This window comes from Kogia breviceps, chromosome 3, assembly GCF_026419965.1.
Source record: "Kogia breviceps isolate mKogBre1 chromosome 3, mKogBre1 haplotype 1, whole genome shotgun sequence".
In the NCBI taxonomy this organism is placed as follows: Eukaryota; Metazoa; Chordata; class Mammalia; order Artiodactyla; family Physeteridae; genus Kogia; species Kogia breviceps.
Window position 1 is genome coordinate 31541241 of NC_081312.1, and position 27828 is coordinate 31569068.

At 39.8% G+C, this 27828-nt stretch overlaps 1 protein-coding gene across 14 annotated transcripts in view; it reads left to right on the forward strand.

The window, feature by feature from the left end:
• Positions 1–27828, forward strand: part of MED6 (mediator complex subunit 6) — a 185631-nt gene that overhangs the window by 29589 nt on the left and 128214 nt on the right. For 10 of the 14 annotated variants that reach the window (XM_067028246.1, XM_067028244.1, XM_067028249.1 and 7 more), the window contains exons 1-6: positions 17912–18157; positions 20947–21106; positions 22179–22270; positions 24117–24199; positions 24506–24614; positions 26049–26164. In XM_067028246.1, coding sequence (XP_066884347.1) covers positions 18136–18157; positions 20947–21106; positions 22179–22270; positions 24117–24199; positions 24506–24614; positions 26049–26164 — 582 coding nt within the window. In that variant the 5' untranslated portion in view covers positions 17912–18135. Of the gene's footprint in view, positions 1–17911; positions 18158–20946; positions 21107–22178; positions 22271–24116; positions 24200–24505; positions 24615–26048; positions 26165–27828 lie in introns of those variants that run through there. The other 4 variants (XM_067028241.1, XM_067028240.1, XM_067028253.1 and 1 more) reach the window with 2 other exon arrangements.

Below are 27828 nucleotides of genomic sequence, written 5' to 3' on the forward strand. Positions count from 1 at the left end.
TCCTTTGGCCAGTTAATTTTCACTGAACAATTCAAGAAAAAAAATATTTATCAACTAATTACTAGGTGCTGAACATTGAACAAAACTAATATCATTTCTTCCCTCCTGGAACTTAGAATCTGTTGGAGAGAACACGGGGCGAGGGGGGGCGGGTGGGAGTGAACAAACAGATGAAAATATTTACAAGCAGTGATAGATACCATAAAATAAAACAAACAAACCCAGTGAGAGCTCATATGAATTAAAGGGAGAGGGAGACTGCCCTTACATGGGGCAGGCATGGAGGATACAGTCAAGCAGAGACCTGATAGGAAGTTTTAATTCACTCAACACTCAACAAATAACTATTGAGCTCTTCCTATGGGCCAGGCACTACTCTTGGTGTTAGAAATAGAGCAGTGGAAAAAACCCAAAGTCCTGACCTCAAGGAGCTTGCATTCTGGAAGTGAAAAGGGGGAAGAGGTGGTCTACAGTCTGTGAGTATATGGGAGTGGTGAGTGGGATGGAGTTATATCTCAGGCCAAGGAACTAGCTGGTGGGAAGATCCTGCAGAGGTCAGCTGGGTATTCCAGGAACCAAAATCAGGCCAATGTGGCGGGAGCATAGCAAGGGTAGTGAAATTTGGTTGGAGAGGTGAACTGGAGCTAGATCATAAGCAGTTTCACAGGCCATGAAAATAAGATAAAAAGGTTAAATGAATATGACTTGTAGAAAGAACCTAGCATGAATTTGAACTGAAGCCACTAACTCTAGGTTTAAAATTACTTTGCTGGGTAGTAATTTAGCTGATGATTGAGCCCCACATCCATACGGCAATGAGCCATATTCTTAAATCTGGAAATGCAAGAACTTCTGCAGTGTACGTGCATTGTTTACCCACAGGGCTGTTATGATACCAGTTACTTGGCGGGGTCATGGCAGTGGTGAATATGTGTGCATCCCTGGGATGGGGAGATGGGGCTATAGCTTGTCTGGATCCTTAAAGGTCAGAGATCCACAACCCATAAAAGAAGAGGTGTAATCAAAGGATTTGGGCCAATAGAGATCTACAGCAGCACCAAGAAACGTATTTGGTCATTTATTCATTTATTAATGCCACACTGGACACACTGAAAGCTTATGACCACAGGAGTTGCCCCAAAGAGGACAGAGACAATTTGACTATTACAATATAAATGTGATGAGTATTGTGACTGAGAAGTGCTAGGGATGCCATGGGAACATTTAAGAGAGCTACCTAACTCACAGTGGTGATGGGGAGGGTCTGGGAAGAATTCCAACACAACTAACTTGAGTTGCCTCAACTAAGTTTTGAAGGACTTCTAGGAGTTGTCTGGGTAAAGAAAGGGAAGGTTATTCTAGGTAGAGAGAACTCCATGAGTGGAAAGATCAAGATGAGAGAGATCAGAGTGCATGGCTAGGGGCAAAAGTAGAGAGATGAGGTTTGAGAGGAGAATAAAGGTCAGGTCACAAAGGGCATTGTAATCCATGTCAAGGAGGTTGGACTTCATCCTGAGGACAATGGAAAGCCAGTCCATAATTTTAAGCAAGGGAGAGACCTACTATAACTTCAATAATGAATAATAATAGTTAACACTCATTGGTTTCTTACAGTGTGCCAGGCACGCTTTTGAGGATTGTCACGTACGACTCACTTAATCTTTTCTAGAATCCTTTGAATTAAGAACTATTATTAGCACCATTTTGTAAATGAGGAAGCTGAGGCACAGTTAATGTAGGAACTTTTCCCAGGGTGGTTCAACTAGTAAGTGGCCGAACTAGAATCCCAAACCAGACTGTTGGCTCCACAGAGAAGCACTTAATTGTTATGCTACCTATATAATTCCTTGTCACCCAAAGTGTGGTTCCTGGGCCTGCAGCAGCAGCATTATCTGGAAGCAAATCTCAGACCTCACCCCAAACCTACCAAGTCAGAAACTGAATTTTAACAAGTTTGCCCAGGTGATTCACAAGCGTATTAATGATTGAGAAGCACTGGCCTAACCCCCATGAGAGAACTGGGTCAGAGGTGATGAACTGGAAGATAAATACCCCATCTAAAGAGGAATACTGTTTTAGCTCCAGTTGATTGTTGAATACCAAAACGTAAAGGGTGCCACCACTCCTTCTGCAAGTTCATTTTTCATGTTTTGATGGCAAGGAAAGGATAAAGATTTTTTAAAATATATTGTGTGGGGCCTCACTGTGTTGGCTAACAAAAGATGCTTGTAAGTAGCATTTGCTCTAGCAGCTGCCAGTGTAAAATCTCTGGCTCACATTTTAGTGATTTAGAGGGCAGGGAGAACCTTCTGTTCCCTTGGGTCATTTATTTAGTTGCTTTTTATTGTCACTAGGATGACAAATATTTGAGGGTAATGATCGGGGAATAGGTCTAGGAGCAAGAGGCCAAGGAATGCCCTCCACCTGTGTTTCACCTGGAGTTTTGAGAAGTGTCTGTTCTAGGTGGCTCTTATGTGGTCCATTCAAGTTCTCCAGGGTAATGCATTGGGGTTTGGAGCCAAAGTCATAGGTTGGTAATGAAAAGCAATTATTTTCGTGGTGTGTGTGAGATCTTATGGTTAAAGTTGAAGACAACTTGTGAAGAATATGGGGGCTCAGGATCTTGGCCATCTGACCTTGTCTTTTCAGAGGGTAATCAATATATGTATGTTTGGGAACCACTTTTGCAAGATATCCTGGGAGATAACTGTAAAATGTTAGAGACTTACAATGTATGATGTAAAAATAAGTGTCTTTAGTAAGGCTGTTCTATTCTCTAACTGCCAAGAAAGCCAAAGCAAGAAGTATAGATTTTTCTTTTGCAGACTTGTAGGGAGCCATGAGAAGTTTTAAATGGCAGAATATATATAAATGTATTTGAGAAATATCACTCTGATGGAAATACGAAGAATGAATTGCCAAGGGTAGAGATTGAAGATCAAGAAGGAGAATATTTTAGTGGTCCAAAAGAGAGATGATGAGGTCATGAACAAAGTCATTGGCAGGGCTACAGAGAGGAAAGATGAATTTGTTTCAAACATTGCCCAGGTGCATAAGACTCTAGTCCACAGCTTTCCCTTAACCTCTAGCTCTCATTCCAATTGCCTTCTGGATCACACTGTTTTATATGTTCTATAGTTATCTCAAGCTTAATATGTTCAAAACTCCCCTTCTCCTCTTTTATTCCCTGTCTCAGTGAATGATATCAAACCATGCACCCAAGCCAAATAACTAGGAATCACCCTGGACTTTTCTCACTCCCACAGCTATTCAGTTACTAGGTTCTTTAAATTCTAATTTCTTGAGGCCCATCACATCCATTCCTTTCTCTTCATTCCATTGCTATTTTCCCTACCCATGCCCATATTCTTTTTCACTTACACCGTAGGCAATAGTCTCTCCAGCCACTTATACCCTTGAAACTGTCTTTCATACAATTGCCTGATTGCGCTTTCTAAAATGAAAATCTTACCTTATTATTACTCTAAGTAAAAAAATTCTCCAATGGTTCCCCAATTGCCTACAGAATAAAGCCCAAATTATCACGGACTACAAGCCCTCCAATTACTGGGCTTCACTTTGCCTCTTACTGTTTCTTATACTCACTCATCTCACTCATTATCCACCTAATCCAGACATAGGGAAATGTTTGCAATACTTTGAATATTCCAGGATGCTTCATGTCTAAATATTTCTGTTTCACTTCCTTTTTCCTCCCTACTCCTCTCTTTCCTCCCCTCCCTACTCCATCTGGAAAAAACCCTTCATCTTTCATGTCAGCTCAAATGTAATATAAAGCCTTTGCTGAAAACTCCAGCCCATTGCTCCCCTTATTTCCTGGGTAGAATTTCTTAATCCTTAGAATATAGTAATGGTATAATAATAAATATTCATAATAATTATTTATTGAATAAGTGAAAAATGGGTGTGTGCTCTTTCCCTAGCTCGTTATAGAAGAGTTTGGTTATTTGTTTTTAATGTTACATCACTGTCTAGGAGAGCTTATTCATTCCCGTGGGCTTCAGGTCCCAACTCTACATAACTGACTTCCAAAGAAGCTCTGGCTCTATGTCTTTTAAGGCTTATCAGATAGTCCCGTGGGAAAAATAAACCAGAGGCAGAGACAGTAATCCAAAGTCTGCTATAATAACCTAAGTGAGAGGCAGTGAGAATGGAAATTAGGGGAAAAATTTAAGAGACGTTGGAGAAATGAGTTGCATCCAGGTCAGCTGAGGAACCTCCTGCTCTGAAATTACACAGCATGTGCTGATGTCTACTTCCCAAATGGTTAAGCTGACACAATGAGTGTTCACTGGACTGAGAAGGTCAAGTATTTTCAGAGCACCACTCCTTCTCTCTTCCCTTCTCTTCTCAAACTCTAATGTACAGATTGCTGAGAAATCAGCAAAGTTGGGAAACAGGAGGGAAAAATCCCAGTTTCTCCTTTCCCTACCCAAGCCCCGGGCCTAACCTTTGTACTTGGGCTTCTCAGATATAACATATAAAATCAAGATTGCCAACTCGCCTTAGCAGTGCATAACATTAGACCCCAAATTTTCCTTTATTTTCTCTATTCACAATTTATGGCTTTTGGCAGATTGGCATGCTGGACACATGAATCCATTTCAACTTATTATCAGATCTGGATTCTCCTGGATTCACACTGAGTAGTGTGGCTCCAGGGCAAAATCCTATGTGTGGTCAGGACTTTGGTAATTGCCTGGCAGACCTTATAGGGGAAGCTGCCCTACCCACATCATACTTGTGCATTGTAGTTTTCTGGAGGGAGTTGCAGTCAATGACTCAGGCCTTGTTGCACAAGCCATGCTCATATGCATATCTCCATTCCCAGCCTGGGCACCTCCATTTGGAAGTCTCTTTATCCGGGGCTTTGGCTGAGACATTTTCCAAGTCCCTCCACCAAGACCTCATTATCAGGGACCCTTGGCTGAGGCTGTTTTTCTCACTTTGACTCAGTACTTTTCACACCTAGCCCTTTCCCCTCTTCCTTCCTGTAGACACACAGGTCTGTAAAAGAGCAGGAGCTTTTTGTTCAGGGCTCCTTGCCAGTGAGATGATATCTCCCATCTGTGCTTCCATTGATCCTTGTCTGGGGCCGTTCCATGGGGGAAGATGCAACACTAGGGAGCCAATGCCTTTCTCTTTTGCCTCTTGCTTGCACTGTCACAGTAAATGAATAAAGAGGTTTGATTGTTACTTTCATTTTGGCTTGTTATCCTAATTGAACACCTCAACATCTGGCAGGTTGGCACAGATCTGCCTGGTTTCTCTGTCCTTTAAATCGGTATAAGAATATCCTATCCTAACCCCATTCTGTTAAGGGTGCTGGGCTCTTGAAACAAGAGTTTTTTCTTATACATTCTATATATTTTATTTTTTCTCTTCACTCTAGCAAGATTAAAATATTTCGAGAAAAGGAGAATGGATAATTCAGATGCATGTGAGACTACACTGGATAGGATATTGAAACCTCTTTAAAAAAAACAAATATTCTTGCTTGGCCTACAGAATAATGTAACTAATTTTGGCCAGATGGAGCATGATTATGAATTAGCTACATGTAGATGAGATTTGAGACATAAACAATGAGCCACTGCATAGCTTTAAACTCTACAGACGAGGCTCTTTGCCCATGGTGGTTTAATTATGCTCCTTCATTCAGGAAGCCTAATGAATTTTATAATTACCTTCTCCTCTGAAGTCTACAAGTGATAATTCCCCATCTGGATTGGTAAAGAAGAACCCACAGCAGGAAATATTATTGATGTGTGAAAAACTGAGGACTGCACATTTTTTCTGACCATTCCCATTTTTGCACATACTCAACAGCTGATTGAAGTGCTTGCATCTGGGAGGAGGAGAGCAAATTTCTTTTACCCCTCCAAGGTCTATATCTCCATCACTTTGGTAATTCCTGCCTTAGTTTGGTCCATCATCAGTTCTTGGCTGGATTGTTAGGAGCTGTTACTTAGTATTCATCCAATTCAGCCTCCACAGTGACCTCTGAGTTTCCATGATCAAATAACAATCTCCATTGACTAGCTGATGCCTTTAGGATCAAGTCAAAACTCTTAAGCAAATAAGATCTGAAACAAATGGGGCACAAGGGTCTTATCTTTCATCATCATCTTCCAGCATCAACACATTGTTTGCTCAATGCACAATATACCTGCTCTCTTTTGAACAAAATCCCTTCCACATCTGAATTTGCATTAGCTATTCCCCCAGCCAAAGTGCCCACTGCCTTTTCTCTTCTAGGAAAAAAAAAATCATACTCATCTTTTCATACAAGTTCAAATTTTGGTTTTTGTGTTCAATATATAAAAAGCAGAACAGAAAATAGGAAAGAGTAAGGGGACTGGAGACTTGGGCTCCACCACTGATCAAACTAACCTCAAGTGACTTGTTTAACTTCCCTCAGCTTCTGTTTCCTCATATGTAAGGTGGCAACTTTTTCCTTCCACCTTTACTGAAGTATGATTGACAAATAAAAATTGTATATATTTAGGTTGTACAATGTGGTGATACATATATACTGTGAAATGAATACCACAGTCAAGTTAAGTAACACATCCATCACCTCACATAGTTACCATTTTTGGTGGGGGGGGTGTATGGTGAGAACACGAGATCTACTCTAGTAGCAAATTTCAAGTATACAGTACAGTATTAGTAACTATAATCACCATGAGAGTCCCAGAAGTTATTCATTTTTTAAAAAAATTATTTTTATTATTTTTAATTTTAAAAAATTATTTATTTTGGGGCTTCCCTGGTGGCGCAGTGGTTGAGAATCCGGCCTGCCGTTGCAGGGGACACGGGTTCGTGCCCCGGTCTGGGAAGATCTCACGTGCCGTGGAGCAGCTGGGCCTGTGAGCCATGGCCGCTGAGCCTGTGTGCGTCCGGAGCCTGTGCTCCGCAACGGGAGAGGCCACAACAGTGAGAGGCCCGCGTACCACCAAAAAAAATATATATATATATTTATTTTTTAAACATCTTGATTGGAGTATAACTGTTTTACAATGGTGTGTTAGTTTCTGCTTTATAACAAAGTGAATCAGTTATACATATACATATATCCCCATATTTCCTCCCCATTGTGTCTCCCTCCCTCCCACCCTCCCTATCTCACCCCTCTAGGTGGTCACAAAGCACCGAGATGATCTCCCTGTGCTGTGCGGCTGCTTCCCACTAACTATCTATTTTACGTTTGGTAGTGTATATATGTCCATGCCACTCTCTCAAGAAGTTATTCATTTTTAACTGAAAGTTTATACCCTTTGACCAACATCTCCCCAGTTTTTCTCAGCTCCTGGCAACTACGATTCTACTGTCTGGTTCTGTGAGTTGTAGACTTAATAGTAAGTAACACATGAGGTTGTTGGCATGATTAAGTGCAGCAATCTTTTTCAAGTGCTTAGCACTGTACCTGCCATATTGTAAGTACTTAATATGTAAATATTAACTATTATTCCTATTTTTGCTGACATTTTCTCCAACTCAATTGTATTTTAACTTTGTTATGTTTCAGCTTAACCAGCTTTTATGCCTATAATTATATTAATTTGGGTGAATTAAATGAGCAAGGTAACGGTCATTACCAACTCTAGTTCCTTTATTCCTTAGCATATTTCGCAGCTGTATCTCATGGAGTATGGTTGAACAAGTGATACTGAACTGCCATGTGACAGTGATACTTTTAAGTGTGATTCCATCAAGAACTTCTAAGCGAGGATCAAACTTTTGTATTTTGGGCATTCTTAGAGTCCAGTCAGGTTTTTTTTTTTTTTTTGCGGTACGCGGGCCTCTCACTGTTGTGGCCCCGCCCATTGCGGAGCACAGGCTCCGGACGCGCAGGCTCAGCGGCCACAGCCCACGGGCCCAGCCGCTCCGCGGCATGTGGGATCTTCCTGGACCGGGCACGAACCCGTGTCCCCTGCATCGGCAGGCGGACTCCCAACCACTGCGCCACCAGGGAAGCCCCAGGCAGGTATTTTTAATGCTTTGCATTAATAATAAACAACATTAACATAACCAAATAATTTCAAGACTCTACCTTTGTAAAACTTTCTACCTATGTTTGCTATGTCTGTATGGAGAAAAATACTTTTACCGAATTTATACACACAAGTGTGATTTTTAAATGCCACTTTGAACTTACTCTAATTTAAAATTTGACTTATTTCAATGTTAACTACACATCAAAATTAAATTTATTTTCATTCTATATCAAAATGCCACAGATACATTGTGATTTTTAATCTAGCTTTTGAGATCTGACAAACTCTTTTATGTAAATATGTTTCTGGTAAGAAGGTTAATAAAATTTGCAGCACAAATTAAGTATGAATTACTTATCTCATTTTGAGTGTACACATGTGTACAACTATGTCTTATCATCTAAAAATACAAACTTAGGGGACTTCCCTGGTGGTCCAGTGGCTAAGAAACCATGCTTCCAATGCAGGGGCCCCGGGTTTGATAGCTGGTCAGGGAACTAGATCCCACGTGTCGCAACTAAGAGCTTGCACGCGGTAACTAAAGATCCCGCATGTGTCAACTAAGACCTGGTGCAGCCAAATAAATAAAGAAATAAATACTAAAAAAAAAATACAGACTTAAGTGTCTTAAGCATAAAAGGATTTCCCCATTATTCCACAGCTCCCCACGAGCTTTTCAGTTGATTTGTATTCTGTAAACCTGTAAGAGTAACATCTATTACATCACTTTTCAATTTGTATTACAATATTGGGTCACAGGCCCATTTTGTACTCACCCACAACTGACAGCTGAATAGATAAATAAAAATGATTAGATGAATTATCACTGAGAAGACATTGTTTCTCTGAGTGATTTGTCCACAAATCAGACAGATATTTCCATGTTTGTATATAGCATGTTAAAAAACAAAGCCCTGAATGCTAGCACATGTATAATTTGGTTTTACATTTTACATGGGTATATGGTATATCTAAATAGTAGATGCATTGATACTTTTCTTGCATATAACTTGGGAATAACTTTTGGCATGAACTGGAGACACAAGAAAAGACACTATTACGAAGTCTATCATTTCATACCTTTTTTCTGTTTTTAAGTTTTATTTGGCTGTTAGTGAATTTTTTATCTTGTTTTAATCCAGATCTGTGAAATGACATTGAATGTTACACTTGAGCACTCACAGGAAAGTAAAGCATTAGCTCACATTATATGTCAGGTTCACATAAAGCCATACTCACAAGGACAGATAATCTGTGAAGCAAAGGGTCACTTTATCTGGCAGGAAATGGTACATGAACCCAGAAATTTTCCTTCTACCAATAAACATTTGGTAAAATTATTTTCTTAGGTCCACATATTTGAAATTTAGAAATAAGTAAAACATAAACTGTAAGAAAACTCAGCAGGAGATAATTATTGGAGAATACGAAGAGTATAATTACTAGGAAGGCAAGCTTGGTATCAGAGTTACCAGGTAACCAATCCCAAGAGAAAGTAACATGAAAGTGGATTAGGAGATGGAGTCATCCAAATGCTTGGGCAATTAGGTGTCTGAGAAGGAGTGGAAATGGACGTGTTATCATTTCGTGGAATCTAAAGAAAATTTCCTAAGTCAGCAGAGAGAGAATAAAGAGAAGGGAACTATCTGCCAACACAGACTTTATTAACCATTTCCTGACTTTTCCCTGTACCTACTCCCCTCTACTGAAATCACATTCATCACTCATTGGCAGCATCTGCAAAATAATAAACTTAAAAAGAAAAAAAAAGAATATAAACCTTTCCCCCCATTCTAATCTTGCTTACACATAGGTAGATTTTTCCAGGTAAATGTGTGTTCCTGTGTGTGTGCACGTGTACCCATGCACATTTGCTCTCCTGTATACTGAGCTTAGAGTGTGAGTGAGGGAAGGGAGAGAATAGCATTCGAAGTTTCCAGGTAGAACCACATCCAAGGGCTCAAATACATAAACATCCTCCACAGTTCTGGAATCTTCGATAAGCTCAGTATTGTAGTAGGGATTCAGAGTGCGAGTGGTGGTTTGTGGTTTGGAGATAAAGCTGAAAAGCAAGTTGAGGCCCATTTACATTTCATTCTGTGGGCAGAAAATAGGGAGTCAGTAGAGATTTTAGAACAAGAAAACACTTTTCAAAGAAAAGTTCGCCTAGCAACAGTGCTCAGGCACGACAGAATGAGGGTGAAGATGAAAAGCGCAGCAATAGTGATGCAGAGGAGGAGCCTGATACAAGAGAGGTGCCTGAAGAGAATGGACGAGATTTGGTGAAGTCAGGAAGAGGGGAGACAGGGTTTCTCAGCTAAGATCAAGAATACAGGCAGGAGTGAAATTCTTTCAGTCTGGGATGCAAAACAGCAAGTTGGAGCTGTCCAGAAGGCAGTTGCAAATATGTTCCTAGAACTTAGGAAAGAGATCTAGATTAGGCTACTTTGTAAACCATGATAACATAGATGGAAATTGAAGCCACAGTGTTAAACTGGATCATCTAGAGAAGAGAGTGAAAAGCAGGAAGATAGAAACGATGAGGCATGGAACTAAGGATTAGAGAATTTGAGGGTAAAACAGAGGAAGAGAAGCCAATGTAAGAGGTAGAAAAGGAATAGTCTGAGAGGCAGCAGAAATGCTAGTAAGGTAATGCTATGGAGACCAGAAAAAGATAGTTTTGAGATGTTGGGGGTGTCTAATGCTTCCAGATTCTGTAACCAACACTCAAAGGTTGCATTTCCTTCCTAAGCATACATGATCATATAAGGCATAAAGCAAACCTAAACAAATATCAAAGAATAGGTATTATAGAGAACATGTTCTCTGACAACAATGTAATTAAGTTAGATGCTAGCAACAAAAAGATAAATTTTTTTTCTCTTTTTTAAATTTATTTTTTGCTGTGTTGGGTCTTTGTTTCTATGAGAGGGCTTTCTCTAGTTGTGGCAAGGGTGGGCCACTCTTCATCGCGGTGCGCGGGCCTCTCACTGTCGCGGCCTCTCTCATTGTGGAGCACAGGCTCCAGATGCGCAGACTCAGTAGTTGTGGCTCACGGGCCTAGTTGCTCCGTGGCATGTGGGATCCTCCAAGACCCGGGCTCGAACCCGTGTCCCCTGCATTAGCAGGCAGATTCTCAACCACTGCGCCACCAGGGAAGCCCAAAAGATAAATTTTAAAATGTCATATATTTGGAAGTTAAAAAGACACATATAAGTAACTCATGTGTCAAAGAATAAACTGAATTAAAACTTAAAGAACACTGAACAAATGATAATGAAAACACTATACTTCAAATCTTGTGTGTGTGTGGAACGCGGGTCTCTCACTGTTGCGGCCTCTCCCGATGCGGAGCACAGGCTCCAGATGCGCAGGCCCAGCGGCCGTGGCTCACGGGCCCAGCCGCTCCGCGGCATGTGGGATCTTCCCGGACCGGGGCACAAACTCGTGTCCCCTGCATCGGCAGGCGGACCCTCAACCACTGTGCCACCAGGGAAGCCCTATACTTCAAATCTTGAGGTATACGGTGAAAAGGTTTCTTCAAGGAAAATTTATAGCCTTACATGCTTATTGAAGAAATAAGTAGAGGCTGAAAATTAATGAACTAAATGTTCATCCCGAGAAATTAGGAAATGAACAACAGAATAAAGCCAAAGAAAGTAGAAGGAAGGAAAGAAAAAAAAATAAAAGGAGAAATAAGTGAAATAGAAAAAGATACCAAAAGAAAAAAGAGAGAGAGAGAGAGAGAAAAGAAAAAGATACCACAGAGTAAGTTAATAAAGCTAAATGTTGTTCTTTAAAAAATACAATCCAGGGCTTCCCTGGTGGCACAGTGGTTAAGAATCCGCCTGCCAATGCAGGGGACACAGGTTTGATCACTGGTCTGGGAAGATCCCACATGTCACGGAGCAACTAAGCCCATGTGCCATGACTACTGAGCCTGCGCTCTAGAGCCCGCTCGCCACAACTACTGAAGCCTGCATGCCTAGAGCCTGTTTTCTGCAACAAGAGAAGCAGTGAGAAGTCCGCGCACCATAATGAAGAGTAGCCCCCGCTCGCCACAACTAGATAAAGGCAGAGCGCAGCAACGAAGACCCAATGAAGCCAAAAGTAAGTAAGTAAAAAAAAAAAATTTATAAAAAAATACAATCCAATTGGATAAATCAGTAGTGACATTAATCAAAAAAAGAAGAAAAGATATGATTAAAAATGGGGACATATGTGCAGCTATAGCCTAGATTAAGAAGACAATATGAGAATACTATGAACAATTTTATCACTAATAAGGCCTAGGAATTACTTCTTTCTTTCCCGTAATCTTATTGAGGAAATTACCAAATCCTTCGCTTGTAGGTCCCTAAGAGTAAAGCAAAATCTACCAGCAGATTTGCAAGCGATTGCCTCAGCCACTCTTTTCCCAAGGTTTGCTGGCATAGTCACTTGAGATATAGCAATTTGACTTTCAGCATCACTTTCTAGGGCCCTACTTGCTGTATCAGTGGTTAGCCAACCATCTTCTTTGGGATACTCTCTTTGCTTCACTCCAGAATTAGCAAAACAGCTCAGCGGCATGCTCCGCCTAACAGGATGAGACTTGTTAGCCATCTTTGAATGCCATAGTGAAGTCTAATCAATTTAGTCAGCTTTTGCAATTTTTTTTAAATTTTTTTTTGGTATTTATTTATTTATTTTTATTTGGTTGTGCCGGGTCTTAGTTGTGGCAGGCAAGCTCCTTAGTTGCGGCTCCTGGGCTCCTTAGTTGTGCATGCAAACTCTTAGTTGCAGCATGCAAGTGGGATCTAGTTCCCTGACCAGGGATCAAATCTGGGCCCCCTGCATTGGGAGCTCGGAGTCTTAACCACTGGACCACCAGGGAAGTCCCAGTCAGCCTTTGCTATTGCTTTGTGATGCTGCATGGAGTCTTATTGGAGGTTTAGTACTGCCCAATCTCATGGATACTTGATCACTGTCCTGCAATGGGAACAAAATCCAAGGAGAGGTTCTTGGAGGGAAGATGATTCTGTTTCTTCTGGACTAAGCTTATCTGTACTTTATGTTTGGGATTCTAGGGTTGAACTCTTAGTGATCGGGTTTTTTGGTCTACAATCATAGCTAATCCCTAAGGTGAACAGCTGCCTTCAGAGGTACTGCCCAGGGTCAGGTTTTGGTATTTGCCATGCAGGGGTAGTGTAGATTTTCTCACAACCCTTAAAATACAAAATATTTGGTACCATATCTCTCCGTGGACCATCAAGGCCACTCCCAGAAGTTCCAGGGTAACTTTTCAGAGATACCTCCTAAGTAATTCTGAAGTGATTTTCTGTCCTGTTCTGTATTTTGAAGTAGCTGGCTTTTTGCTCATTAAATAAGAGAGAAAAAACTCACACAAGTTTAATATTTTCTAGAACATTTTTCTGGTAGGACATCACACAAAATACAAGCTTGTGTTTTTCTTTTTATTCTGTGGATTTCCAGAACATTAGCATAAATGAAGTTGTTGTTGTTTGTTCTACATTGTTCTAAGATCAAGGGAGATTTTAAGGAGTTTTCTTATAACTTCCCATAAATCCATTTCCACTTAACAATCCCATTACATTTATCCATTATTGAAACGCAGAAGTTTGTTATTGATCTGAGGGCCACTGTATCATCCATTCATTTATACATGATTTGTTAATTCAACAAATATTTGTTGAGCACCTATTACATGGAAGACACCATGCCAGGCACTAGATCAATTATATCAGGCAAACACATACCTGACCATGTCTTTATGGAGTTTACAGTCTAGAGAACTTCTTTTTAGGAAAGAGTCTTAATTTAGGCCCTGGAATTATAGAGGTATTCCTATAAAGAAGGGCACACAGGTAAAGAAGTGGGAGGATATGATGTGTGTAAATTTAGGCTATTGGAGAGAATGTTAAAGAAAGTAAAACATAGTAAAGAGGAGCAGTGTGTCAAGTATTTAAAAGGCACCCATGTGAGGAATCTGGATTGTAACCATATGGAGGAAGGTGCCAACAGGTAATTGTTTTTAATGTGTTATTAATTTCTCTTAACCAATCAGAAAATCATTCCTACCCTCCTACTGAAGAGTTTTTTGCTTTTCTCTTTCACTTGCACTCTAACACTTGCATATCAAATGATGTAAGTCCCCAAACCACAAAGCCTCAAAGGCCCATATTGTATATAGGGGAGGCAGGTACAAATTTTTAGCATATCCTACAGAAAAGGGAGTAGATTACATCACCATTACTGACTTTATAGAAGAGAGAGTACAAAGCAAATTGTGTGTGTGTGTGTGTTGGGGGGTGGTTTAACACAATAAAACCTTATTTCTTGCTTTTATCAAGGTCCGATGTAGGTCAGCAGGGAGGTTCAGCACCATGGTCAGCCATTCAGAGATCCTGGCTCTCCCCATGTTCAATCCATGACTTGAAGGTCTCTCTGATATCTACCAAGTGGAAGCAGAGAGAGACAGTGGAAAAGGCACCAATGCTTTTAAGCACCTTGGCCTGGGGATGACACTAATCACTTCCATCCATATTCCATTGATGAGAACTACCTATGTAGCTACATCTAGATATAAGGGGAGTGGAAAATGTAGATTAACGATGTACTCACATAGATAATAAGTTTGTGAGCAGCTAATTCATCTGCCTCATTCAGTCTCCTCATCTGCAACATGGGAGTAATAATAGCATCTGCCTCATAAAGTTGTTAGGGGCAAACTAGATAATTCATCAGAGTGCTTTAGCACAGTGTCTGATCCATAGTAAGTGGCTCAATAAACAGCAAATATTTTTGACATCCAGTGTAAATTTCCAGTTAGAACTAATACCTTTGTGGCATTCTACCCCTTAAAGTCTTTAATAGCTTCTTGTTTCCTTTGAATAAAAAAATAACTTATTCACAAGGCCATCTATCATCTGACTCCTACCTTCTTTCTTCATCTCTTCCCACTATTCCTCCTTCACTTATGTGATTCAGTTTATACTGGCCTTTTCCTGGTTCCCAGACCAAGGCACTTTCCACTGCAGGGTCTGTATGCTCTTCTTTCTGCCTGAAAGGCTTGAGCCCCAGCTCTTCATGTGGCTGACTCATTCTCATCCTCCAGGTATCAGCTCAGATATATCACTTCCTCAGAGAGGTCTGTCCTGACCATCGTATCCAAAGTGGCTTCCTCCAGTTAATCCCTACCTCATCTCCCCCCATTTTTGTTATCACGATCTGTAATGCTCTTCTTTATTTATGTACTTGTTTATCGTCTGTCTTTTCCATCAGACTTGTTGACTCCTTGAAGTCAGAGGCTTTGTTTACTGCTTTATCCTCTGCAACTAGAGCTGAGCAAAACATAGAGTAGGTATTAAATGATTGGTGGCTGACTGACTGAATGAATGAATTTGCTGAAGATTAATTGAAGATCTTCTCTGGGTCTTTTACCTTAGCCTATCCACATATTCACATTTCAGTATTATTATGGCCATACAGCTTCCAGGTAGCACTCTAGGCTTCCCTCTCAGCCTTGAAAATACAGTCTATACCCAATGCCACTTCCCTTTACTCCTGAACATACTCTTCTCTGACCCTTATCATTCCACAAAAACTACTCTTGTTAGGGGCGTCCTATTTACCGAATCCAATGCCTGCTTCTTAGCCCTTATCTCACTTATCTGCTTGACACTGTGAGTACTCCTTTCTTCCTGATACTTTTCTGCTTTGACTTCATACTATTATAGATACCTTTGTAAGCAGTGCTTATGAACTGGGGGCAGTTTTGCCCTCCAGGTATATTTGGTAATGTCTGGAGACATTTTTGGCCATCATAACCGGGAGGGGGTTGCTGCTACTGGCATCTGGTGGGTAGAAGCCAGGGTTGCTGTTAAACATTCTACAATGTACAGGACAGATCCCCATACTTACAGCCAAGAATTATCTGGCCCCAAATGTCAATAATGCAAAGGCTAAGAAACTCTAGTATACGGAATGTCCTGCGGACACTTCATGTATAAGATGGACATGTTCAAAAATAAATAATTACTCCCCTTTTCACCTACTTACTTGTTATTCCTAATTTGATTAACAACACTTAGTCTTATAAAGCAGTATCCTGGGAATAATTTTTACTTCCTGCCTTTCCTTCGTCAAGCTCATCTACTAGTCACTAATTCCCTTTTGATTTTATCTCCTAAATATCTGTCATCCTTTTTCTTCCCTCAGCTACTACTGCCTTTGTATGAGTGTAGACATCATTTAGTTTGCAACAGTCTCCTAAACGGACTCCCTGTTTTTAGTCTTATAAATGCCTTCAACTCATGCTCCTTGGACAATCTTTCTAAAATGGAAGGCCAGTTACATTTCCCCCACTGCCTACAAGATAAAGGCTGAGCTCCCAGGTCTGGCCTACCATGCTCACCATATGTTTTATTACCCACAGATCTGTGTTCTGTTGTACTTCTTCCTAATCCTCTTCTAATAAAAACACAAGAAAACAGAATCAACAAAACAAAAAGCTTGATGTTTCACACTTCTGTTTATTGGACATGATAACCCCTGTTCTGGAATGCCTTCTCCACCAGGCCCCCACCAGGCCTTTCTCCTTTGAAAACTCTGCTCTGTGCATGTGCATACTTTTATTGGGACACATATTGTATACATACCATCTCAAGTATAAAATCCCAGTTCAAAAAGTGGAGTGTAACAAAGCAATATATTTTTATGCCACTTAGAGTTAAAATGTTTGAATTCCCAGTCTATGAGGTAGAAAATTCCAATAAATTCATGGGCCCCCACCCCCTTACCTCTGTTTTGTGGTTAAATTCTGGGGGAATCTTCATAGTACCTAAGTTTTGGAACAGATACAGGCACTAACACTTCATCACCATAAAAAGGGCTTCTTCAGATTTGGGGGTTCTCTTCTTGGCATCTGTGTCTTGCTTGCAGATATCCTCATCATTTTGATTTTATGGAGCTTGAAAATCTTTTTAAGGCTTCCTATAGCTTCTGCATTTCACAGAATTATTCCCTCTCTGGCATCTTGCTATCTAGCCCAGATTAGCTGGAATGCAGACATTAGGTCTTTTACTCAGGGACCCAGGGGTATTCCCTTTCTTTTAATCTTGTTAATATTTTGCTTCAGAAGCATTTCCTGTCTTGTGAAAATTTTGTCTCAGAGGCATGTAATATTTTCTTCAATGGGTTTAGACTTTTAATGGGCTTAGTCACATAAAAGCTAATGACTGTCAAATTCTTCCTGCTTGGTCCTGCCCATCCCTACACTTGAGGCAGGGTGAAAAACAGAACGGCCAGTAGCTCCGAAACTGAACAGTTCATTGGATACACCTGAAAGAGTTTTTAAAATGAAAGATGTTACCACCCCCAACTCTGCACAATCAGAATTTGTTCTTATAAACGATCACAGGAGATCAAGGTCGAATTTTCGAATCCCTCAGTGGTGGACGTTGGGCAGGGCTCCGCTCACTCTGTTTTTCCTCAAAGTCTCCAAATTTTTACCGCGGTAGTATTCCCTGCCTCTACCTCTCCTTCCTTTGGCGCTGCTCTCTCCTTCCTGCTAGCACCTCCTAGCCTCTCCCTCCCCTTCTTACCATTCCCCTCCCCACCGCGCTCCACCTCCCAGCCCCGCCCCGCCCTTCTTTGCCTCGTCCCACCCCTCTCCTCCCCACCCAACTCTACTATCCGGCTCCATCCCTCCCCCCTCCTCCTCGCCCCGCTCCACTTCCTAGCCCCGCCCCACCCCTTCACTCCGCTCCTCCCCTCTTCCCCGCCCCGCTGCACCTCCCAGCCCGCCCCACCCTCTCTCAGCGCCGCCCCGCTCCACTTCCTAGCCCCGCCCCACCCCTTCACTCCGCTCCTCCCCTCTTCCCCGCCCCGCTGCACCTCCCAGCCCGCCCCACCCTCTCTCAGCACCGCCCCGCTCCACCTCCTATTCTCTCCGCTTCTTTCCTTTCCCTGCCCTGTCTTCCAGGCCTCGCAGTCCCCTCCCCTCTTTTGGTTTCTCTTTAACATTCCTCTGCTGTGCAGCTGAGCTCTTTCGTCTCAGACTTGTTACGTTTACTCTGCGCCGGAAGAAGAACCTGAGAACGCTTTTCGAACTATGGCGGCGGTGGATATCCGAGGTAACCTGTGTTGTCCCCTTTGTTTCCTGATTGTTTGGGATCTGGTTTGGGGATTTATAGCTCTTGGGGCAAGATTCCGGTTCCTTTGTGATGTCTGCCAAGCTCTTTGGAATGTTTTCTGTGAACGACCCAAAGCGCCAATCTGTCGAAAAATTGCGTAGATTTTCGCAGTTCTTCAGGAGTCTCTTAGGGGAGTCAAAACGAAGGGGTTGGAAGAGGCTCTGGGCTTTGGGCCCTGCGGTGTTGTCCTACATACGTATCTCTATAGCAGTATTGGGGCTGTTCTGTCCAGGTGAAGGAACGACAGAGAAAGGGGTGGGGTCATGAGCCGACAGTGTTTGGTTCATTCTTGGCACTTAGCCTGGGGCCTACCTTATTCCTGACGTTTGAGGTTCCTTTTTCTATATTAACCAAATTGGAGTCTAGCACACATATTACAAATCTGTTGTCATTTATATATTGTCAGAATGTCCAGTGATCTTCAGCAGTTCTGGATAATGCTTACTATATGTTTGTCTTTCGTTATAAGTGAGAATATCAAGTACCTAATTTCATTACTTGCTGATTGTTAGAGAGCTATGTCAATATGCTCTCCCTTGCAACTGAATAAAAAAGAGAAACATTTAGTCCACCAGGCTTTTTAGCTTTCATAACTTTTTACTTTTTATTTAGATTTGTTAGGGCCATTGCAAAGGCTCTAAGGTGGGAACACGTCAGAAGAACAGCAAGGGGGCCAGTATGGCTGAAGCACAGTGAGAGAAGAGGCGGGAAGTAGATGAGGTCTACTAGAGAACCACTGGAGGGTTTTGACCAGAGGGGATGAACGTAACCTGACTTACTTTTTTTAAGGATCACCTTGACTGCTGAGAACACTGTAGGAGGGCAAAGGTAGAATTAGGGAGACCGGTTAGGAAGGCATTTTTGTAATGCATGGAGATTTGGAGGTGGCTCAGACTAGGGTGGTAACAGTGGAGATGGTAAGAAATAGAGTCTGCTTGTTTTCGTAGTATATTCTCTTTATTGGGCTGTGGTCACAGGTAGTTTCTTTGTGGGAGAGCTAATATATCCTATTTCACAGCCACATACCACCCTCTTAATGCCAGTTAACTAGTTTGTAACTGAACATCCTTGGATACTGGAGTGTGTGTAAATTTATGACCAGTGGAGTAACTTGTCCTTAGCCCTTAATCATGAATTAATAAACATTTTCTAATTCTTACCAAACAGGTCCTGTGCTAGTTCTGATGAGTTACCCACAGCTCCAGTTCCTTAAAAAACTCAGCATTTAATGGGAAAACATTTGTATTTGTGGGTTATTAATAATTGATAATAAAGCTATATAGAAACCTCTATGAGGACATAGAGAAAGAAACCATTATTTCTGCCTTGCAAAGTAGAGATAGGCTTTGCAGAGATTAGTGACATTTGAAATGAGTTTAATCTAGCGTGACCATTTGAATATCTAGTAAACCTATACCCTTTTGAGAATGAAAGACGTTTCTATTTTTTTTAAAGTGCATAAACTAGAAAAAATAAAAAAGAGGCACAAACTAGGACAGCCTTTGGTTAAGCCAGAAATAAGTTTGTTCATATTAATCTTAAAATAAATTGACTACCAGCACTACCACCATCATCATCATAATGAACATTTATTGGGTTATTACAATGTACTAAGCATTTTACATATATAATCTAGCATGGGGATTCTATTATAATCCCTGTTTTATAGATGAGAAAACTAAGGCATGGGGAGGTTGAAGTTTTCCATTCTTCCTCCTTCAACCAGTAATTATATAGGCAATTTGATGTTTCATGACTTACAGCTAATGGGATTTAATACTGTCAGTGGTATGAAACATTGCAGCCAGTACCCAATAAAAGCTCATTAATTAAAGCTATCTAGCCCTACTTATCATGTCTTTTTTTTCTTTTTCTATTTTGAAAAATTTAAGGTTTAAGTCTTTAAAATATGAAATTGTATGGCTGTAATTAAGGGCATTCTACTTTTCATTTGCCCCTTTTACATCATTATTATCTCATCTATAATAATAGATTCCTAACTTATTTCTATCTCTTTAATTGGAAGATCTCCCACTAGTGGCGATGGATGTGTTTTCTTTGGCATACATATTGTTTGAAAATGTTTGAATTAGTTGCCAGCATTATAAAAACTCAGAATTTCCAATATTTTGAAAGACCTCTCTAGATTTCAAATCCTATAACTTCTTCACCTAATTGAGTTATTCTTTAAACATATACTATACTTTTATTTATTTATTGAATCTTTGAATTTTAATTATTTTTTATACAGCAGGCTCATTAGTTATCTATTTTATACATATTAGTGTATATATGTCAATCAGAATCTCCCAATTAAACATATAATATACTTTTATATTTCCCTACCTTTGTATATGCATTACCTCTGTTTGGAATTACTTTGCCTCTCTTTTCTCCATGGTGAGCCTCTATTTATTCTTTAACATATAGTGCTAAAACCCACCTCCTCCTCACCCCATGAAAAATCATTCCTGTTCCCTCAGGTAAAATATTCTGCTCGCTCCACTGTGCTTTCATAACACATTTATTCATACCTTTATTATGGATCTTGTGTTGTCATTGCTTTCTTGCATACTTATCTCTCCTGCTGGACTGTGAGGGTATGTAGGTTAGGATCCACGTCATCCTTTTATTCATAGTGCCTCCTGCATTATATGCATAATAAATGTTTGTTGGATTGGATTTTTTTCTCTTTTCTCATCCTTTGTCATTTTGTTTCTTTTCTATAGATAATCTGCTGGGAATCTCTTGGGTTGACAGTTCCTGGATCCCTATTTTGAACAGTGGAAGTGTCCTGGATTACTTTTCAGAAAGAAGTAATCCTTTTTATGACAGGACATGTAATAATGAAGTGGTCAAAATGCAGAGGCTAACATTAGAACACTTAAAGTAAGTTATTATAAGAAGGTAGCATCTTTGCCAGCTGCAGATTTTGTAATGAATAGTTCTTTCAATCTGTGAATCATGAAGTACAGAGTAGAAGTTTTGGAAGAACCGGAGTTTTGTTTGGGTTTGTGCAAATTTGACATGCAAAGGAATTATTAGTAGTCACTTGTAACCTAGGAAGTCTTTTCTTTATAACTTCACATATTACTGTCCAGTTAAAATGCAACTATGAGTTTTAGATGTAAATCTCATTGATTTCAGCAATGCAACTGTTGTCCTTAACCAGGTAACTATATATGTTGTCTCCTCTACATCTAATTTGATGTCTTAAACCATAGTCGAGTTTATAGTAGATTTTTCTTGTTTGACAAATAAAATTTTAGCGAAATTTAGCAAGATTCTTCAGACTTGGGATGCTAAATAATTAAGAATTTATTACTATTACAAACGTTTCTGAAACAACTGTGTAATAAAGTTTTTCATCTGTCAGCTAAACATGGGGAGCAGGGGTTCTAAGAAATTAAATTTCTGGTATTTTAAATAGCTTTTGTTATGAGGTAAATATTTACATTTACTGAGATACCTTGGTGTTGCTTTTAAACAGTATGTCAGGAAAAAATATGTTGGGGGTGAGGATAAGGTTTTTGTTGTTTTCTGGTTGGGTACAATATATAGTAGCGATCTATATTAAGACAGGTATAGTGTTCATGTATATTTTTATATTGTATATATATTTATAGATCTCCTTGGTCAGGAAGCATCCTGGTATTTTGGTTACCTTTTTTGAAATGTAGGTTCATTGTACTTTTCATGACTGAAAATAACTCCTATTTAAGTTCATCATGAATTTTTGTAGAGAAATTTTGTTGTTGTTTAAAAACGAAATCTTACTTTATCTGCGCCCCACCTATGGGAAAAAGAGCCAGTTTTATTGAACAGCCAATTTTTAATATCAAACATAGGCAGTTTTATCCTGTTTACAATGTTGCTATACTTTTATGTGATAATTTGAATGTTCTACAGAATTGTTTGTAGGGCATTTGTAGATCTCTGAATGTCTGTGTCTTGTTTTCAGTCAGATGGTTGGAGTGGAATACATCCTTTTACATGCTCAAGAGCCCATTCTTTTTATCATTCGGAAGCAACAGCGGCAGTCCCCTACTCAAGGTAAAATATGTAAACTTTAGGCATTATTTTCTTCTTAAAATACCCTGATTTATTTACTCCTGAGCTATATGTTCTTATTTTTGTGGATTGGGTTCTGTTTTAGGGATTTGTAGGAATCCATGTGTAGGCTTCCTATGCTTTCCTTTCTGTGAGGGGCCACACCAAGTGCACCTTCCCTCTAGTAGTGAAATGCAGTGTGTAATATGTCTGCTCAGAGCTTAGGGAAGACAGTTTGAGACTCTGAGTCCAGAATTTTTATTGAGGGCTGATCATGTAGATGTCCTCTGCCTGTGAAATTCTAGTCTCTCAGAAGGAAATCAGGTTTAATTCATGGTAGATGCAGTTGCACCAAATTCATGAAAGATCAATGGAAAATCCTCATTGACACATTCAACCAAAATTACCAGACAAAAACTTGCTTTTCATACTGAAAAGTATAGAATTCAGACTTGATTTTGAATCAAAGAGCTAGTCACCTATTTCCAGAGATGACCAGCTACATCTCTTAAATTAGATACTCTCATCAAGACCTTTGAGAATAACCTTCACCCTAGTATTGATTCCAGAGAATGACTTGCTACTGAAGTTGTGGTTCCAGAGTCAAGAATCCAAATTTATGGGGCTTCCCTGGTGGCGCAGTGGTTGAGAATCCGCCTGCTGATGCAGGAGACACGGGTTCGTGCCCCGGTCCGGGAAGATCCCACATGCCGTGGAGCAACTAAGCCCGTGCGCCATGGCCGCTAGGCCTGCGCATCTGGAGCCTGTGCTCCGCAACGGGAGAGGCCACAACAGTGAGAGGCCCGCATACCGCAAGAAAAAAAAAAAAAAAAAGAATCCAAATTTACTTCAAAGTCAAAGATCTAGGACTTCCCTGGTGGCACAGTGGTTAAGAATCTGCATGCAAGTGCAGGGGACACGGGTTCGAGCCCTGGTCCGGGAAGATCCCACATGCCACAGAGCAACTAAGCCCGTGTGCCACAACTACTGAGCCTGTGCTCTAGAGCCCGCGAGGCCCAACTACTGAAGCCCGAGCACCCCTAGAGCCCGTGCTTTGCAACAAGAGAAGCCACCGCAATGAGAAGCCTGCACACTGCAACAAAGACCAAACACAGCCAAAAATAAATAAATAAAGATAAATAAATTTTTTTTTAAAAAGTCAAAGATACAGAGTCCCTGCCCAGAGAAAAAGAGAAACTTAGAACAAAGACAGGGCTGGGGACAAGAGCTCCATGATGAAAGGGTTCCAGGTACAGAAGCAACAGAAGATGGCACCAGCCTCACTAGCTGCTGTTTTATTCCTTAGGACCTCGGACTGGGGCACAGAGGCAAGTTCAGTGTGTCTGGTATCTTCATCCTGGGCCCTAAATCTCTCTTGCTCTAAGGTCTTATTCCCCAAAGTGTGTTTGACTGACAGCAGCATCGGATCACTTAGGAACTTGTTAGAAATGCATTGTCCCTACTGAGTAAGAATCTGATTTTAACAAGATACTCAGGTGATTCAAATGCACGTTAAAGTTTAAGAAGCACTGCTCCTAGGGCAAACATTTTTTTTAGCAAAACTTTTTCTGTGAAGGTCCAGAGACTAAATATTTTAGGCTTTGTGGGCCTCTTGGTCTCTGAGACAACTATTCAACTAGTGCCATAGCAGCCTTAGATAATAACGCAAATGAATGAGTGTAGTTATTTTCCTATATAACTTTATTTACAAAAACAGGAATTGCCAAACCCTACCTTAAGCTTTAGTATGGGAAAATGTCAAACTTTAGTTGTTCTTTTTATGGAAATATATTTAGCAGTTTGTGTGCATAGCTATATTGATAAACCTTTTTTTCCCCCACTGCTTTAGTTATCCCACTGGCTGATTACTATATTATTGCCGGAGTGATCTATCAGGCACCAGACTTGGGATCAGTTATAAACTCTAGAGTGGTGAGTGTCTTTACATACTTCAAACATTAAAGAAAACTTCTAACTGAACTACCTTGCTACTGAGAATTAAACAGGAACTCCTCTCCCTTGTGTAAGTTGGTATAAAGTGTTGACTATTATAATATCTTAAGCATTGGTTCCTGTGGGCCAACTCCGTGTTCAGAGTATATACCACCCCTAGATACATAGTGATTCAGGTTTTGAAAAGCAGAAGAATTACTGTCTTTGCATATGTAATATCTTGTGTTCACTTTGTGAATTTTGGATGATTGATGAGAAATTCAGAATTTGTTTTCTTTTTACAAGCTTACTGCGGTACATGGCATTCAGTCAGCTTTTGATGAAGCTATGTCATACTGTCGATATCATCCTTCCAAAGGGTATTGGTGGCACTTCAAAGATCATGAGGAGCAAGGTAGGTGGGACACTGAGACCCTCCTAAAACACTTTTTGTTACTCGGAGAATGAAGCTGCTTTCTTTCGGAAAATGGCTATTGATGATTTCTAGCTGTGTTTTACTTCTGCGTGGGAAGGTTTCATAGGATGATGACATTGTCAGAGCTATGATTCATGTAACTAGATGTGGTAGTAATAGCATTCCCATAGGAACAGGTACAAATTTTAATCTCTTTGGTACATGATAATCTTTGATAAGTTGATGCAAGGTTTTAAGATATTTAGGACATGTAGGGGAAATCAGTGATGAGGAATGAGTAATGATGATATTTCCTGCTTACCAAACTGTTGAGTCATCTTGAAATCTGGAACCCAAGTCTTCCAAGTTTTTGAAATAGGGGAGATGCTTTTAAAGCCCTATCTCCAGATGACCAGTCTGTTTTCTGATCTTTCCATGTTACCGCCTGTCGTGATGCCAGGTCCTCTAGTTGCCATAGCTGCTAATCTGCTACTTGTTCTGTACCATATTTTACTAATAAAAGTACTTCTAGAAATGTATCTATAGCAGTATACCTATATTCTGCATTTCTTTCTAGGGAAATAGCAATTTGGAATGAATTACTATGGAAAAGGTAGCCTTTCAATAAAATTTAGACCCGTGGAATGAATGGTCTTTGAGATACAGTTATATTTATTCATAATAGTAGGTCCCGGTGACAACATTTGACTTAGGAAAGTTTGCATCAGTTGAATAAACTTCTCCCAAGAGCTCTTTACCCCTACCCTAATGAAATGAAATGTTTGAAGTAAAACTTAACTGGATTCCTTTCTTTATAGACAGTCCACAAGCAAAATCCCCTACCAGGGAAAATCCCACACGTGATTAGCTTCATAATTTTTCTTGCAATTTCTTTTCTCTCTTGTCTTTATGATCTTCTGTTGTTTGGTTTGTTCTGTTTTTTTTCAGTGGATTATAGTCTTCATAATTGAGTATGGTTACTTGAGTTTATGAAAGTTGCATTTTCCTAAGTTGCATTAGGTTTTGTGGGAAAAGTCCGTTTAATACACTTAAAATATACACAAAGATAATTTCAAACCAATAATCTGAATGTGACCTAGGTAATTATGGAAAATTTAGCCTTAAAGTTTTCCCTAATTAAGTAATTATGGAAACATAAGAACGATGTTTATCCATATTTACATGCTAAAACTGAAATGTCTTTAAAAGTTATATCAGCTTTTTAAATGTTAGAATTTTAACCTCATTTCAGAGGGAGAGTTTGAATGCTTCTCTGTACATGCTATGTTTAACGTATTTGGGGGGATTATCTTTGGAATAGCAGCCATTAAAAACAATGAAATTTGAATATATTCATGGCAGACAAAGATTTGTAAAATATAAGGCACCAAAGTAGTTAGACAATGTTTTGATTTGAACCTTATATTTTAATAGATAAAGTCAAACCTAAAGTCAAAAGGAAAGAAGAACCAAGCTCTATTTTCCAGAGACAGCGTGTGGATGCTTTACTCCTAGACCTTAGACAAAAATTTCCACCCAAATTTGTGCAGGTAATGAGAATGCATGTGGTTAATTTTGAATCAACACTTTTTCCTGGCATATTTATTTTTAATTGAGGACCGTTTCAGATGTGACCTAAAAATACTGATTTTCCTTGTTAGTTAAAAAAAAGATCTCTGAATCAAAGGAAGGTTTTTCAAGGACTTAATGGAGGAGGTGGTAAAGGGAATGGAATTAGTACTCTTCTGTGCTCTTAAGTTTAATTCCTCATTGAATCTTCATAAACTATGAGGACTTAATATAGATAATATTCTCATTCAGAAGGTTGCTGAAAGTTTCATAGATGGTAACAAAACTAGAATTTGAAACTCATGCTGTTTTTACTGTACGTGCTGCCTTCCAACCTGATGTAGAGGGTATTTAAGTCCTTAAATGATAGAATAATAAAAACTTTGTAATAAAAAGAATAGTACATTTGATGTGGAGAGTTTGGCATGATAAATGGAGGAGGCAGGAGTAATAATAAGTAGACTTATAACATATACTGGTGTTGGAGTTATATGAATTCCATTATGTTGTCTTGGGCATTCCAACAGCAATAGCAGGTCCACGTACCGTGGTACTAAATGAGCTTTTGCAGAGAAGTAAATGTGAGATGGAATATGTGAACATGTTATTCTTATGGTTTGTCTCAGCTCTTACTTACCTTTACAGGGCTGTGTACACACAAGGTCATGTTTTTCCTGTGGAGGGCCTATTTAAGAGATTTTCAAGGGTTGTTTTAGACAGATTTTTCACACCCTGAGATGACTTTAGAATAGGCCTTCCCTTCCCCCTTCCCTGACTCTACTGGATGAGATGTACTGTTGGAATGGTTACGTGGTAGTAAAGGGAGCAGAGGCCACAGTTGGAACTCAGGACCAAAAAGCCAGTTTAGAGAAATCTCAGGAATTGCGCGTGAAGATGAAACAATGGCTGTTGAATAAATAAATAAATAAATAAATAAATTATAGCTGTGTGTAAGATGATGAGTAGTGACTACAGAGTGTAAGAGGTTAGGTGTGGTTGGCCATTCGTGGCAGAACACCTAGACCTGCACAGTGCAGTAGCCCCTAGGCACATGTGACTGTTGTGCATTTGAAACACAGCTAGTCCAAATTGAGTTGTATTATGTGTGAAATACATACTGGGTTCAAGCACTTAGTACAAAAAAATTTATAAAATATTTCATTAATAGTTAAAAATATTGGTTATATGTCAGTGATACTATTTTAGATACATTTGGTTAAAAATAATAAAATTCCTCTGTTTCTTTCTGAAAATGTGACTACTAGAAAATTTTACATTACTTGTATTTGTGGCTCACATTATATTTTGGGCAGTGCTGATCTAGAGAATGGGAACAGAAAATGCAAAACCAAAAACATGAAAGATTATTAATGGACACATACTCAGAAACCAAGAAAATCGCTTAGTTTGTTCTTTGTCTAGTTTCTTGAGGTGTAAAGTTAGATTGTTGGTGATCTTTCCTTCTTTTTAATGTAGGATTTATTGCTATAAACTTCTCTCTTAGTACTTCTTTTCCTGCATCCCATAAGTTTTGGTATGTTGTATTTTCATTTTAATTTCTCTCCAGATAATTTCTGATTTCCCTTTTGATTCCTTCTTTGGCCTACTGGTTGTTTAGGAGTGTGTTGTTTAATTTCCACTTATA